The 17,026-nt window shown below is 40.6% G+C and overlaps 1 protein-coding gene across 3 annotated transcripts in view; it reads left to right on the top strand.

Annotated features, from left to right (window-relative positions):
• The window catches only part of LOC138336223 (synapse-associated protein 1-like), a 77,002-nt gene that overhangs the window by 33,038 nt on the left and 26,938 nt on the right, over positions 1-17,026 (top strand). For all 3 annotated transcript variants that reach the window (XM_069285628.1, XM_069285620.1, XM_069285636.1), the window contains one exon: positions 14,851-15,015. In XM_069285628.1, the coding sequence (XP_069141729.1) occupies positions 14,851-15,015 (165 nt within the window). The remainder of the gene's footprint in view (positions 1-14,850; positions 15,016-17,026) is intronic.

The following is a 17,026-nucleotide window of genomic DNA, read 5'->3' as shown; positions in this document are numbered from 1 at the left end:
GCTCTGACCCCCCAGGGGCAGGAGGGGCGGGGCCCAATAGGGGAAATAGAGGTAAATCCTTTAAATCGCTACTTGTCCCAGAGTTTGGCATGGATTGTAACCAAATTTGGCCACAAACATCCTTGGGGGAGGGGGAACAGAACTTGTATAAATTTTGGCTCTGACCCCCCAGGGGCAGGAGGGGCGGGGCCCAATAGGGGAAATAGAGGTAAATCCTTTAAATCGCTACTTGTCCTAGAGTTTGGCATGGATTGTAACCAAAATCAGCCACAAACATCCTTGGGGGAAGGGGAACAGAATTTGTATAAATTTTGGCTCTGGCCCCCCAGGGGCAGGAGGGGCGGGGCCCAATAGGGAAAATAGAGGTAAATCCTTTAAATCGCTACTTGTCATAGAGTTCTGAATGAAATGTAACCAAATTTGGCCACAAACATCCTTGGGGGAAGGGGAACAGAACTTGTATAAATTTTGGCTCTGATCCCCCGGGGGCAGGAGGGGCGGGGCCCAATAGGGGAAATAGAGGTAAATCCTTTAAATCGCTACTAGTCATAGAGTTGTGAATGGAATGTACCCAAATTTGGCCACAAACATCCTTGGGGGAGGGGGAACAGAACTTGTATAAATTTTGGCTCTGGCCCCCCGGGGGCAGGAGGGGCGGGGCCCAATAGGGGAAATAGAGGTAAATCCTTTAAATCGCTACTTGTCCTAGAGTTTGGCATGGAATGTAACCAAAATCAGCCACAAACATCCTTGGGGGAAGGGGAAGAGTACTTGTATAAATTTTGGCTCTGATCACCCAGGGGCAGGAGGGGCGGGGCCCAATAGGGGAAATAGAGGTAAATCCTTTTAAATCGCTACTAGTCATAGAGTTGTGAATGGAATGTACCCAAATTTGGCCACAAACATCCTTGGGGGAGGGGGAACAGAACTTGTATAAATTTTGGCTCTGGCCCCCCCGGGGGCAGGAGGGGCGGGGCCCAATAGGGGAAATAGAGGTAAATCCTTTAAATCGCTACTAGTCATAGAGTTGTGAATGAAATGTAACCAAATTTGGCCACAAACATCCTTGGGGGAAGGGGAACAGAACTTGTATAAATTTTGGCTCTGGCCCCCCGGGGGCAGGAGGGGCGGGGCCCAATAGGGGAAATAGAGGTAAATCCTTTAAATCGCTACTAGTCATAGAGTTCTGCAGGGATTGGAACCAATTGGCCACAAACATCCTTGGGGGAAGGGGAACAGAACTTGTATAAATTTTGGCTCTGGCCCCCCCAGGGGCTGGAGGGGCGGAGCCTAATAGGGGAAATAGAGGTAAATCCTTTAAATCGCTACTAGTCACAGAGTTCCGCATGGAATGTAACCAAATTTGGCCAGAAATATCCTTGGGAGAATAAGAACTGAGTTTGTATAAATTTTGGCTCTGGTCCCGGGGGGCAGGAGGGGCGGGGCCCAATAGGGGAAATAGAGGTAAATTCTTTAAATCGCTACTAGTCATAGAGTTCTGTATGGATTGTAACCAAATTTGGCCACAAACATCCTTGGGGGAAGGGGAACAGAACTTGTATAAATTTTGGCTCTGGCCCCCCAGGGGCAGGACGGGTGGGGCCCAATAGGGGAAATAGAGGTAAATCCTATAAATTGCTACTTGTCCTAGAGTTTTGCTTGGATTGTGACCAAATTTGGCCACAAACATCCTTGGAGGAAGGGGAACAGAACTTGTATAAATTTTGGCTCTGACCCCCTGGGGGCAGGAGGGGTGGGGCCTAATAGGGGATTTAGAGGTTAATATTAAAATTCCTTCAGAAAAGAAACAATGAACCTGTATTCAGAACATTACTTGGCATTACAAACCAGGTGAGCGATACAGGCCCTCTGGGCCTCTTGTTTATAAATTTTTATGTACACACATAAGACGCACCGTTACATAAGCCGCAACCAAAAGTTAGGCCCATGCACCCACGCAACCCTCTGTGTATACGATCGATCTCTAATGAAGCACGGTAATGCTTATCGATCGATTAGAATCACGAAAACTGTCTGTAAACTTGTTCTGTAAATGTATAACAAATAAAACTCACAATGATGTAAATATCTTTAGCAAAATTGATTTGGTCATGTTTCTGTTCGTTGTTTACTCTGCCATTACGTAAGACTTCTTGTGTGTAAACAAACATGGCGGCCGTACGAATTCACGCTTACTCTCTCTCATATTTCAACATGCCGGTTAAAATACTTTCCTCAATATGCATACGATTTTCTTTTATATCTATTTTGATATACTTCGCGTATTAATTATATTGATGTGTATAGGATTACTTTATTATCAAGACTATCATTAACCTAAAATTGACTTCGTTTAAAGTGTTCTCTCTCAACTTGCCACCCCATGATGCAATTCACCGAAGCCTTATTTTTGTAAACTTCCGGATATGATTTCGTGGTGTTTGCCGCTGCAGAGATCGATTAAATGATGTTTTATACGACTGTTTGGTGCTTTTTAACATCGCTATAATGTTCTATATTACATGTAGGCTAATTCACACTATAAACTTGACTGCCGATTATTTCATTGAAGTCACAGCGACAGGATTCTGAGAAATACACATGTTGACCGTGTGTAACACGTGTGCAAGTTATATTTAGCAGTCATTCAGAAGATTGTTTTTTCCCTGTCTGCGGACATTTCTTTCACTCAAATAATATTTAAATAATATATTTAACTTATTGTTTGATATTTGATGGTTTTTGACGTTTTAGTTATTATTTTCTTGGTAACGATCCTGCAGCAAATCGATAGCGAAATCAGTCCGCCATTGTGTTGTGACTGTAAACAACCACGCTTCTGTCGGCCGATTTTCCATGAATTAAACAATTTTACGATTGAACATGTATCTGGTACGTTATTATTTTTATCTTTATTATATTTTCATCACATATTATATCGTTTAAACACTTTTACAGTGATATTTTCGATGTATAACTTTACTAAACCGCTATTGTGTTGCGCTAGTAAACAAACACGTTTCAGTCGGCGGATTTTCCTTGAATTAACCAATTTTACGAATGAATATGCATCTGATATTGTAATCATTTTCATCGTTAATATATTTTCATTGCATATTTTATCTTTTAAACACTTTTACAGTGATTTGTTCGATGTATAACTTTACAAAACTGGCGAGTAAAACTTAAGATTTTCACATGTGAATCACGACGTAATAATGCCAAAACATCGTCAGATTTTGGTTTTCGTCCACAGATAAGTCGCACTGGTGTATATGCCGCACTCCCGATTTTCAGGGAAAAAAGTAGCGGCTTATACTCCGGAAAATACGGTACTTGTCCATAGAGTTCTGCAAGAGAAAATCTCAACAAGGGTTAGGGGAAGGGGGTATGCGGCAGCCATACCATTTGCACATAAATGGTGACCGCTTTCGTATGTAGGAAAACACTAGTTAAAATGGGGGCGTACCGCCACGTGGGATTATCTAAGGAACAGAACAATACAATCATAAAGAAGGTCAAAAATGGCTTGGAGGGGCGAAAAAACATACATGCAGTGGCGTACCGCAAATAGGGGTACGCAGTAGAGTGTAATATCACTATATCCCAACAATACATACATAAAATCTTACTAGTCTACAACTGTTCACCAAACCATTTGTCCTAGAGAGTACAAAATCATGCATTTAATGGACGATGCATGCAACAAATTTGATTAAAATCAGGCAATAATATGTAAGCAATAAAAAAAATTAAATATACTTGCTTAGAAAAATAAAAATTGTGTTCAGATTAGGATTAAATCATATTTACCGCTTAGGGAAGGAGACTTCAGGGGCCCCATCAGATTTTTTTCTATATTTGTTCATAAAAAATGTCTTGGAATTGGTAGCTAAGGTGTCTAATTATAGAGGTTTTTTAACAAATTTTGTTGTATTCTTATAAATGGACTAGTTTTTTTGTTGATATCACTGTCTTATGACAAGTATATTATTTCACGCCTTTATGGAAATTGAGGAAAATTTAGTATATTCTTCATCATTTACATTTTTTCCCATTGTACAAAATAGGTATATTAACAACAAACCAGGTCACTGAATTCATTCAGTGCGGAATGAACAACATAATTAAGAATGATTTTTCTACCCTTATGTACGAGGAATTCAGAAAAGACAAGGCCACTGGCATTTTGGGCAATAAAATAATTTTCCAACCAGATCCATCACGTTATCTTATAGGGATACACAACAAAAATGAACCATGCATTACACTTGTCACTGTGGAGAAGAGTCGGACTGATATCTTTCGGCATAGAATTGCCAGTGTTGAAATGATCCCTGGAGTTAGATGTTCATGCACAGGGAGACTCTTTTAAAAGTATTTTCTAATGATGAAGGATTAATCATTGAACTCTACCAATGGAGAGCTTTTCAGGTTTTCTAAACCACGCCACCACATGGATTTGGGCGTTCCAATGCTCGTTAAAAATCGATGTTGCATAAAATGGATATTTATCGTAAATATCTTTCTTCTTTCTTGGCATCTGAAAAGATTAAAATTGTAAATAATGTCTAGTGTTATTTTTTCTTTTTTAATTGTGAGGATATTAAAATACTAATATAGCACTTGCTTCAATTTAAAAAAACAGAAAATGTTAGGAACATTTAAGGACGTACTGGCTGGTGTGCTAAATTAGAATCTACCCTGACCCCCCTGGAGCAGGAGGGGCGGGGCCCAATAGGGGTAATAGGAGGTAAATCCTATAAATGGCTACTTGTCCTAGAGTTCTGGATGGATTGTAACCAAATTTGGCCAGAAACATCCTTGGGGGAAGGGGAACAGAGCTTGTAAAAATTTTGGCTCTGACCCCCCTGGGGGCAGGAGCGGCGAGGCCCAATAGGGGAAATAGAGGTAAATCCTATAAATCGCTACTTGTCCTAGAGTTCTGCATGGATTGTAACCAAATTTGGCCAGAAACATCCTTGGGGTTAACAGAATTTGTATAAATTTTGGCTTTGACCCCCTTGAGCAAAAAGAGTGGGGCCCAATAGGGGAATTAGAGGTAAATATTCAAATTCCTTCAGAAAAGAAACAATGAACTTGTATTCAGAACATTACTTGGCATTACAAACCAGGTGAGCGATACAGGCCCTCTGGGCCTCTTGTTAATGCCTTAAGAGAGAATGTATTGTTGGTATATAGAAAAAAACACCCTTTTCTCATCGATAATAAGAAAACCTTTCCAAAGGCATTTTTAGCCCACCATCAACAGATGGTGTGCTATTCAAATCGCTTTTTGTCCGTGGTCTGTCGTCCGTACTTCCGTCCGTTAACAACTCTTGTTACCGCTATTTTTCAGAAAGTACTGAAGGGATGTTTCTCAAATTTCATATGTAGGTTTCCCTCAGGCCCTAGTTGTGCATATTGTATTTTGGGACCAATCAGTCAACAAAATGGCCGCCTGAGGCAGGAGGGGCGGGGCCCAATAGGGGTAATAGAGGTTAATCCTATAAATCGCTACTTGTCCTAGAGATCTGCATGGATTGCAACCAAATTTTGCCAGAAACTTCCTTAGGGGAAGGGGATCAGATTTTGCATAAATGGTGACCCTGACCCCCCTGGAGCAGGAGGGGCGGGGCCCAATAGGGGTAATAGAGGTAAATCCTAAAAATCGCTACTTGTCCTAGAGTTCTGCATGGATTGCAACCAAATTTGGCCAGAAACATCCTTGGGGGAAGGGGAACAGAACTTGTATAAATTTCCCCCGGGGGCAGGTGGGGCGGGGCACAATAGGGGAAATAAAGGTAAATCTTATAAATGGCTACTTGTCCTAGAGTTCTGGATGGATTGTAACCAAATTTGGCCAGAAACATCCTTGGGGGAAGGGGAACAGAGCTTGTAAAAATTTTGGCTCTGACCCCCCTGGGGGCAGGAGCGGCGAGGCCCAATAGGGGAAATAGAGGTAAATCCTATAAATCGCTACTTGTCCTAGAGTTCTGCATGGATTGTAACCAAATTTGGCCAGAAACATCCTTGGGGTTAACAGAATTTGTATAAATTTTGGCTTTGACCCCCTTGAGCAAAAAGAGTGGGGCCCAATAGGGGAATTAGAGGTAAATATTCAAATTCCTTCAGAAAAGAAACAATGAACTTGTATTCAGAACATTACTTGGCATTACAAACCAGGTGAGCGATACAGGCCCTCTGGGCCTCTTGTTAATGCCTTAAGAGAGAATGTATTGTTGGTATATAGAAAAAAACACCCTTTTCTCATCGATAATAAGAAAACCTTTCCAAAGGCATTTTTAGCCCACCATCAACAGATGGTGTGCTATTCAAATCGCTTTTTGTCCATGGTCTGTCGTCCGTACTTCCGTCCGTTAACAACTCTTGTTACCGCTATTTTTCAGAAAGTACTGAAGGGATGTTTCTCAAATTTCATATGTAGGTTTCCCTCAGGCCCTAGTTGTGCTTATTGTATTTTGGGACCAATCAGTCAACAAAATGGCCGCCTGAGGCAGGAGGGGCGGGGCCCAATAGGGGTAATAGAGGTTAATCCTATAAATCGCTACTTGTCCTAGAGTTCTGCATGGATTGCAACCAAATTTTGCCAGAAACTTCCTTAGGGGAAGGGGATCAGATTTTGCATAAATGGTGACCCTGAACCCCCCTGGGGCAGGATCGAGGGGCGTGGCCAAATAGGGGTAATAGAGGTAAATCCTAAAAATCGCTACTTGTCCTAGAGTTCTGCATGGATTGCAACCAAATTTGGCCAGAAACTTCCTTAGGGGAAGGGGATCAGACTTTGCATAAATGGTGACCCTGACCCCCCCTGGAGCAGGAGGGGCGGGGCCCAATAGGGGTAATAGAGGTTAATCCTAAAAATCGCTACTTGTCCTAGAGTTCTGCATGGATTGCAACCAAATTTGGCCAGAAACATCCTTGGGGGAAGGGGAACAGAACTTGTATAAATTTCCCCCGGGGGCAGGTGGGGCGGGGCACAATAGGGGAAATAAAGGTAAATCCTATAAATGGCTACTTGTCCTAGAGTTCTGGATGGATTGTAACCAAATTTGGCCAGAAACATCCTTGGGAAAGGGGAACAGAACTTGTAAAAATTTCCCCCGGGGGCAGGTGGGGCGGGGCACAATAGGGGAAATAAAGGTAAATCCTATAAATGGCTACTTGTCCTAGAGTTCTGGATGGATTGTAACCAAATTTGGCCAGAAACATCCTTGGGAAAGGGGAACAGAACTTGTAAAAATTTTGGCTCTGACCCCCCTGGGGGGCAGGAGCGGCCAGGCCCAATAGATGAAATAGAAGTAAATCCTATAAATCGCTACTTGTCCTAGAGTTCTGCATGGATTGTAACCAAATTTGGCCAGAAACATCCTTGGGGGAAGGGGAACAGAGCTTGTATAAATTTTGGCTCTGAAACCCCTGGGGTAGGAGGGGCGGGCCCAATAGGGGAAATAGAGGTAAATCCTATAAATCGCTACCTGTCCTAGAGTTCTGCATTTATTGTAACCAAATTTGTCCACAAACATCCTTTGGCGAAGGGAAACAAAACTGTATAAATTTTGGCTCTGATTCCCCTGGGGGCAGGAGGGGCGGGGCCCAATAAGGGAAATAGAGGTAAATCCTAAAAATCGCTACTTGTCCTAGAGTTCTGCATGGATTGTAACCAAATTTGGCCAGAAACATCCTTGGGGTTAACAGAATTTGTATAAATTTTGGCTTTGACCCCCTTGAGCAAAAAGAGTGGGGCCCAATAGGGGAATTAGAGGTAAATATTCAAATTCCTTCAGAAAAGAAACAATGAACTTGTATTCAGAACATTACTTGGCATTACAAACCAGGTGAGCGATACAGGCCCTCTGGGCCTCTTGTTAATGCCTTAAGAGAGAATGTATTGTTGGTATATAGAAAAAAACACCCTTTTCTCATCGATAATAAGAAAACCTTTCCAAAGGCATTTTTAGCCCACCATCAACAGATGGTGTGCTATTCAAATCGCTTTTTGTCCGTGGTCTGTCGTCCGTACTTCCGTCCGTTAACAACTCTTGTTACCGCTATTTTTAGCTCACCTGGCCCGCAGGGCCGGTGAGCTTATGTCATGGCGCGGCGTCCGTCGTCCGTCGTCCGTCGGCGTCCGTCGTCGTCCGTCTGTCCGTCAACATTTCCTTTAAATCGCTACTAGTCATAGAGTTCTGCATGGATTGTAACCAAATTTGGCCACAAACATCCTTGGGGGAGGGGGAACAGAACTTGTATAAATTTTGACTCTGACCCCCCGGGGGCAGGAGGGGTGGGGCCCAATAGGGGAAATAGAGGTAAATCCTTTAAATCGCTACTAGTCATAGAGTTCTGAATGGTATGTAACCAAATTTGGCCACAAACATCCTTGGGGGAAGGGGATCAGACTTTGCATAAATGGTGACCCTGACCCCCCCTGGAGCAGGAGGGGCGGGGCCCAATAGGGGAAATAGAGGTAAATCCATTAAATCGCTACTAGTCATAGAGTTCTGAATGGTATGTAACCAAATTTGGCCACAAACATCCTTGGGGGAAGGGGAACAGAACTTGTATAAATTTTGGCTCTGATCCCCTGGGGGCAGGAGGGGCGGGGCCCAATAGGGGAAATAGAGGTAAATCCTTTAAATCGCTACTAGTCATAGAGTTCTTTATGGAATGTAACCAAATTTGGCCACAAACATCCTTTTTGGAAGGGGAACAGATCTTGTATAAATTTTGGCTCTGGCCCCCCGGGGGCAGGACGGGTGGGGCCCAATAGGGGAAATAGAGGTAAATCCTATAAATCGCTACTTGTCCTGGAGTTTTGCTGGGATTGTGACCAAATTTGGCCATAAACACCCTTGGGAGAAGGGGAACAGAACTTGTATAAATTTTGGCTCTGACCCCCTGGGCGCAGGAGGGGTGGGGCCCAATAGGGGATTTAGAGGTTAATATTAAAATTCCTTAAGAAAAGAAACAATGAACCTGTATTCAGAACATTACTTGGCATTACAAACCAGGTGAGCGATACAGGCCCTCTGGGCCTCTTGTTCAGAAAGTACTGAAGGGATGTTTCTCAAATTTCATATGTAGGTTTCCCTCAGGCCCTAGTTGTGCATATTGTATTTTGGGACCAATCAGTCAACAAAATGGCCGCCAGGCCGCCATCTTGGATTTTGATAGTTAAAGTTTGTTACCGCTAATTCTCAGAATTTACTAAAGGGATCTTTCTTGAATTTCAGAGGTAAGTTCCCCTAGGGGCCTAGTTGTGCATATTGCATTTTTGGACCAATTGGTTAACAAGATGGCCGACAGGCCGCCATCTTGGATTTTGACAATTGAAGTTTGTTACCGCTATTTCTCAGAAAGTACTAAAGGGATCTGTCTCAAATTGCATGTGCAGGTTCCCCTAGGGGCCTAGTTGTGCATATTGCATTTTGGGACAGATAGATGAACAAGATGGCCGACAGGCCGCCATCTTGGATTTTGACAATTGAAGTTTGTTACCGCTATTTCTCAGAAAGAACTGATGGGATCTGTCTCAAATTGCATGTGCAAGTTTCCCCTAGGGGCCTAGTTGTGCATTTTGCATTTTGGGACTGAACGATGAATAAGATGGCCGACAGGCTGCCATCTTGGATTTTGACAATTGAAGTTTGTTGCAGCTATTTCTCAGAAAGTACTGAAGGGATCTGTATCAAATTGCAGGTGCAGGTTCCCCTAGGGGTCTTATTGTGCATATTGCATTTTCAGACCGATTGGTGAACAAGATGGCCGACAGGACGCCATCTTGGATTTTGATAGTTGAAGCTTGTTATCACTATTTCCTAGAAAGCACTGAAGGGATCTGTCTCAAATTTCATGTGCAGGTTCCCCTAGGCCTCTGGTTATGCATATTGCATTTTCATACCGATCGGTGAACAAGATGGCCGAAAGGACGCCATCTTGGATTTTGATAATTGAAATTTTTTTCCGCTATGTCTAAGAATGTTCTGAAGGGATCTGTCACAAATTGTATATGAAGGTTCTTCTAGGGGTCTAGTTGTGCATATTGCATTTTAGGACCGATCGGTGAACAAGAAGGCCGACTTGTAGCCATCTAGGATTTTGATAATTGAAGTTTGTTACTGTTATATATCTCAGAAAGCAGTCAAAGGATCTTTCTGAAATTTCATGTGTAGTAATATGTAGTAAAAGCTTGAAAAGCAGAGAAAAGATCCCTCTTTCCTTTGTCAGACAAAGATCGTTCTTAGGTGGGCGCCAAGATCCCTCTGGGATCTCTTGTTAAGTGACTCTATCGTTTTTCGATTTTGTTGAAATTTCTCAACTTTTATTAGCCCACCATCATCAGATGGTGGGCTATTCAAATCGCCTTTCGTCCGTGGTCCGTCGTCCGTCCGTCCTTCCGTCCGTCCGTCCGTCCGTCCGTCCGTCCGTCCGTCCGTCCGTCCGTCCGTTAACAATTCTTGTTACCGCTATTTCTCTAAAAGTACTGAAGGGATCTTTCTCAAATTTCATATGTAGGTTCCCCTAGGACCCTAGTTGTGCATATTGTATTTTGGGACTGATCGGTCAACAAGATGGCCGCCAGGCAGCCATCTTGGATTTTGATAGTTAAAGTTTGTTACCGCTATTTCTCAGAAAGTACTGAAGGGATCTTTCTCAAATTTCATATGTAGGTTCCCCTAGGACCCTAGTTGTGCATATTGCATTTTGGGACTGATCGGTCAACAAGATGGCCGACCAGCCGCCATCTTGGATTTTGATAGTTAAAGTTTGTTACGGCTAATTCTCAGAAAGTACTGAAGGGATCTTTCTCAAATTTCATATGTAGGTTCCCCTAGGACCCTAGTAGTGCATATTGCATTTTGGGACTGATCGGTCAACAAGATGGCCGCCAGGTAGCCATCTTGGATTTTGATAGTTAAAGTTTGTTACCGCTATTTCTCAGAAAGCACTGAAGGGATCTTTCTCAAATTTCATATGTAGGTTCCCCTAGGACCCTAGTTGTGCATATTGCATTTTGGGACTGATCGGTCAACAAGATGGCCGACCAGCCGCCATCTTGGATTTTGATAGTTAAAGTTTGTTACGGCTAATTCTCAGAAAGTTCTGAAGGGATCTTTCTCAAATTTCATATGTAGGTTCCCCTAGGACCCTAGTAGTGCATATTGCATTTTGGGAATGATCGGTCAACAAGATGGCCGCCAGGTAGCCATCTTGGATTTTGATAGTTAAAGTTTGTTACCGCTATTTCTCAGAAAGCACTGAAGGGATCTTTCTCAAATTTCATATGTAGGTTCCCCTAGGACCCTAGTTGTGCATATTGTATTTTGGGACTGATCGGTCAACAAGATGGCCACCAGGCAGCCATCTTGGATTTTGATAGTTAAAGTTTGTTACCGCTATTTCTCATAAAGTATTGAAGGGATCTTTCTCAAATTTCATATGTAGGTTCCCGTAGGACCCTAGTTGTGCATATTGCATTTTGGGACTGATCGGTCAACAAGATGGCCGACCAGCCGCCATCTTGGATTTTGATAGTTAAAGTTTGTTACCGCTATTTCTCAGAAAGTACTGAAGGGATCTTTCTCAAATTTCATATGTAGGTTCCCCTAGGACCCCAGTTGTGCATATTGCATTTTGGGACTGATCGGTCAACAAGATGGCCGACCGGTGGCCATCTTGGATTTTGATAGTTAAAGTTTGTTACCGCTATTTCTCAGAAAGTATTGAAGGGATTGTTCTCAAATTTCATATGTAGGTTCCTCTTGGACCCTAGTTCTGCATATTACATTTTGGGACTGATCGGTCAACAAGATGGCCGACAAGCAGCCATCTTGGATTTTGATAGTTAAAGTTTGTTACGGCTATTTCTCAGAAAGTATTGAAGGAATTGTTCTCAAATTTCATATGTAGGTTCCCCTAGGACCCTAGTAGTGCATATTGCATTTTGGGACTGATCAGTCAACAAGATTGCCGCCAGGTAGCCATCTTGGATTTTGATAGTTAAAGTTTGTTACCGCTATTTCTCAAAAAGCACTAAAGGGATCTTTCTCAAATTTCATATGTAGGTTCCCCAAGGACCCCAGTTGTGCATATTGCATTTTGGGACTGATCGGTCAACAAGATGGCCGCCAGGTAGCCATCTTGGATTTTGATAGTTAAAGTTTGTTACCGCTATTTCTCAGAAAGCACTGAAGGGATCTTTCTCAAATTTCATATGTAGGTTCCCCTAGGACCCCAGTTGTGCATATTGCATTTTGGGACTGATCGGTCAACAAGGTGGCCGACCGGTGGCCATCTTGGATTTTGATAGTTAAAGTTTGTTACCGCTATTTCTCAGAAAGTATTGAAGGGATTGTTCTCAAATATCATATGTAGGTTCCTCTAGGACCCTAGTTCTGCCTATTGCATTTTGCGACCACCATCTTGGATTTTGATAGTTTAAAGTTTGAAAAGCAGAGAAAAGATCCCTCTTTCATTTGTCAGACATAGATCAATCTTTGGTGGGCGCCAAGATCCCTCTGGGATCTCTTGTTTATTTTTTGTTGAAACAGTTATATAACACTCCATCAATATAAGGGTATGAGTAAGTAGAAATTGTGGTTCAATTAATGGCCATTTCATTAAATATAATCAATTTCACCTGAATTCATGTTGATAGAGAATGTTTGTTTCCGCTACTGGCATACTGCCAAATACCAAGGGGAGGTAACTTGGTGCTGCATGTGTGTTTACTACAGGAGATATTGTAGTTTTTATCCCCATATTATATCTTCCATTGTGTACTGTTTGGCCATGAACCCCATACAAGGCCAACCTCTGTAAAGATTTATGGCAAAGGCGTTTAAATAATGGAAATCCCAATGGCTATAACTTTGTATCACTGTACATATAAATATTTTACACATTGAATGTTTGAGTCACCTTATAAAATTGATTTTAATTATAAATCAAAAAAGCAATATTGAAATTAAAATGTTTAATCACACTATTGCCCATGTTAGATTGTTTGTTAGATTGTTTTAGGGAGATATTTTATATCTTAATGCTTTGCTACACACAATAATAGACTCTATCTATACCACTGGTCTATATCAGTTAGAACAAGTTACTTAATGTCAGCTTCTCATTAAGCTGGACGATATATAAATTTGATTTTTGATTGAGCTTTGAAGTAAACTGTAATGTACATTTGTATATCCAGAAATATTTTTCTTTTACTGCCCAGTCAAACAAAGATTCTGAATGCATTGAAGCATTATCTTAATCTGTTAATACACAATTTAACATAATGAAGTAAAAACGGTATAAAGCTAGTATATTAATAATCCGAAATAAAAGGCCAAAATAAATTCAAAGTAAAATCAAAATCATTTCCATGGAATATATATTCAGCCACTATAGGGCCTTCTCCTGTCCAAAATAACACTAACACAATGTGTTCGTCTACATGCAAAAACAAATTAACGTGAAGTGCTTAAGGAATGTTAAAGTGAAATTAATAAATTTAATCATCATTAAGTACAGAAAAAAATACTGAATATATATGCCAATAAAGAAATTCTGTTTACATTTATTATCTTGTGTCCTTGACCTCTGATTATCCAAAGTTTGTAAACATGTGTGTCTCCTGTGGATAATTATATACCATATATTAAGAAAGAGTTCTTTTTCTTCTTAGGATCCAAGCTATTTACTATAAGCATTATTATGGGTATTTAACAAAATTAAGTATTCAAAAATGTAGAAAAAATTAATTTGAAATATTTTCCTAACTATCTTTTTAGCCCACCATCATCAGATGGTGGGCTATTCAAATCGCCCTGCGTCCGTCGTCCGTCGTCCGTCGTCCGTCGTCCGTCCGTAAACAATGCTTGTTATCACTATTTCTTAAAAACTGCTGTAGGGGTTTTGTTCAAACTTCACATAGAGGTTACCCTTGGTCCATATTTGTGCCATACAGATTTTGAGGCTGATCAGAAAAACAAGATGGCCGCCAGGCAGCCATCTTGGATTTTCATAGTTAAGGTTTGATATCCCTATTTCTCAAAAAGTGCTGAAGGGATCTTTCCCAAATTTAATATGTAGGTTCCCCTAGGGCCCTTGTTGTGCATATTGCATTTTTGGACCAATCGGTTAGCAAGATGGCCGCCAGGCCGCCATCTTGGATTTTGATATTCGAAGTTTGTTATCGCTATTTCTCAGAAAGTACTGAAGGGATCTGTCTCAAAATTCATATGTAGGTTCACCTAGGGCCCTAGTTGTGCATATTGTGATTTGGGACCGATCGGTCAACAAAATTGCTGCCAGGCAGCCATCTTGGATTTTTATATTCAGAGTTTGTTATCGCTATTTCTCAGAAAGTATTGAATGGATCTTTCTCAAATTTCACATGTAGGTTCCCCTAGGGCCCTAGTTGTGCATATTGTGATTTGGGACCGATTGATCAACAAGATGGCCGCCAAGGAGTCATCTTGGATTTTGATAGTTGAAGTTTGTTACCGCTATTTCTCAAAAGGTACTGAAACGATCTGTCTCAAATTTTATATGTAGTATGTTTGAAAAAGTTTAAAAAGTAGAGAAAAGATCCATCTTTCCTTTGTCAGATATAGATCATTCTTTGGTGGGTGCCAAGATCCCTCTGGGATCTCTTGTTACATTTGATATATCTTTGTCATCTTATTGATTGATATTCAACATTTTGGAAAAATAAGAAATATACCTAGGAGTGTTTGAAAATAAAGGGAAACAACTGACATGTGGAAAATGACATTGAACAGAGTTTAGAATAAAGTTTTCATATATGTATACTTACTTTGTACTTTTCAGAACAACTCCCCAAAGAAGATGAATTTGTAGCTGGAAGCCCTCCTCAAGATGAGTTTATCAGTGACAACTTCCAGGAAAATGATGTAAATGATGATGATCTCCGAAAGGAAATGCAACTCCTGGGAGTTGATGAGGGTGCAGGCGACAAAAATGAGCAGGAGGAAGGTCAGTAGAGTAGATTCTGGCTGGTCAGTGAAACAGGTTTATAATGAAAAATCTAGTGTATTTATACTTATTACATGTGAAAGTGTAAAAATGATCATATTGTTTTTAGGTCATCTGACCCGAAGGGTCAGGATGATCTATAGCCATCATGCTTAGTCTGTCATCGTGCGTCGTGCGCCGTCTGCTGTCCGTAAACTTTTCACATTTCAATCTTCTTCTCAAGTTTGACTAGTGGGATTGAGCTGAAACTTACATGAAATGATCCTGACATGGTCCTGACCAAGAGTTGTTATTTTTCGGGTTGATCTGAAATCCAAGATGGCCGCCATAGCCGCCATCTTGAAAACACATTTTGAACTACTTCTCAAGTTCTACCTGTGCGATTTAGCTGAAACTTACACGAAATGATCCAGACATGGTCCCGACCAAGTGTTGTTATTTTTCGGGTCGATCCGAAGTCCAATATGGCCGCCACAGTCGCCATCTTGAAAACACATTTTGAAGTTCTTCTCAAGTTCTACCAGTGCGATTTAGCTGAAACTTGCATGAAATGATCCTGACATGGTCCTGACAAAATGTTGTTATTTTTCGTGTCAATCCAAAATCCAAGATGGCCGCCACAATCGTCATCTTGAAAACACAATTTGAACTTCTCAAGTTCTACTGATGCGATTTGGCTGAAACTTGCATGAGATGATCCTGACATGGTCCCAACAAAGTGTTGTTATTTTTCGGGTCGATCTGAAATCCAAGATGGCCGCCACAGCTGCCATCTTGAAAAAACATTTTGAACTTCTTCTCAAGTTTTCTACCCGTGCGATTTAGCTTAAACTTAATGAAATGATCCTGACATGGTCCCGACAAAGTGTTGTTATTTTTCGGGTTGATCCCAAATCGAAGATGGCTACCATGACACTATATCTAATTAATTTCCTATATGTTTAGGCCCTTGGGCCTCTTGTTTGAAATAAAATTTGTTGAAAGAAATGGAAAATGATCCTGACATGGTCCTGACAAAGTGACACCATATATATATATAATTAATTTTACTGTTGCCAAGGTAGTCAGATGACTGTTAAGGCCCTTTGGGCCTCTTGTTCCATACTCATATCCAGAGGTTGTTTTGACGTGATGTTCATTAAAGATATTATCTCAAAGAAATTCAGATAATAAAAGTCTTTAAAACATTTACCAAAAAAATCAGTTAGCATATTTATTATAAGCCTGTTTTGCTATTCAATGTATAATACAGTTTAAGTAAATATTTTATTGAAGCTTGATTTACTATGATGTGATGTGGTGTTTTTAAGAACTTGTATGTGAAAATGTCTTTTACACTTTGATTTCAGTTACTTTGCATGACCTTTGATGGGAATCATTTAAGTTGAGCTTCATTTTTTTTGAGGAGTAAAAGAAAACAATTCATATTTGTACTTCATTATCATTTTAAGTAACCTTTGACCTTCATTCAAAAATGTATACTAGGTATTCAAACATAAATTTTTCGCTTGTTTTCTTTAGGGTATAACTCATGTCAGGTACAAATCAAATATGTATAATATTATCCCCTTTTCCTCGTATCTTGACCTGAGATATTTTTAGCATTTTGTTTTAGGATAGAGATACATAAATCCGGATTTTTAGAATAATATCAGTGCCACATCAACTGATATACATAAGGAAGAATTCTATAACTCATTGTACACAAAATGATAAGGTTTTTCCTCTTGACCTTGACCTGTTATTCATGTTAGATACAGACTGCTCTGATATAAGTCTGCCAAAAACTCACAGATGGAATGTATAAATGATGTTAGTATTATAGATGGTAGACTGGTCAGATGGTCATTGTGACCTGATGTACTAGGGTTACCAGGTACACATAGTTGAGATTTATCAATGGAGTATCAATCTACATCAGGAAGGTAATCATTCAGTAATTTACTAGACAATGTGGACCTTTTACAACTGTTAAATTTCAGAGAGATAGATAAATATAGCAAGAAATTCT

This window comes from Argopecten irradians, chromosome 1 (genome assembly GCF_041381155.1).
Source record: "Argopecten irradians isolate NY chromosome 1, Ai_NY, whole genome shotgun sequence".
Lineage (NCBI taxonomy): Eukaryota > Metazoa > Mollusca > Bivalvia > Pectinida > Pectinidae > Argopecten > Argopecten irradians.
This window is presented reverse-complemented; position numbering and strand designations above follow the sequence as displayed.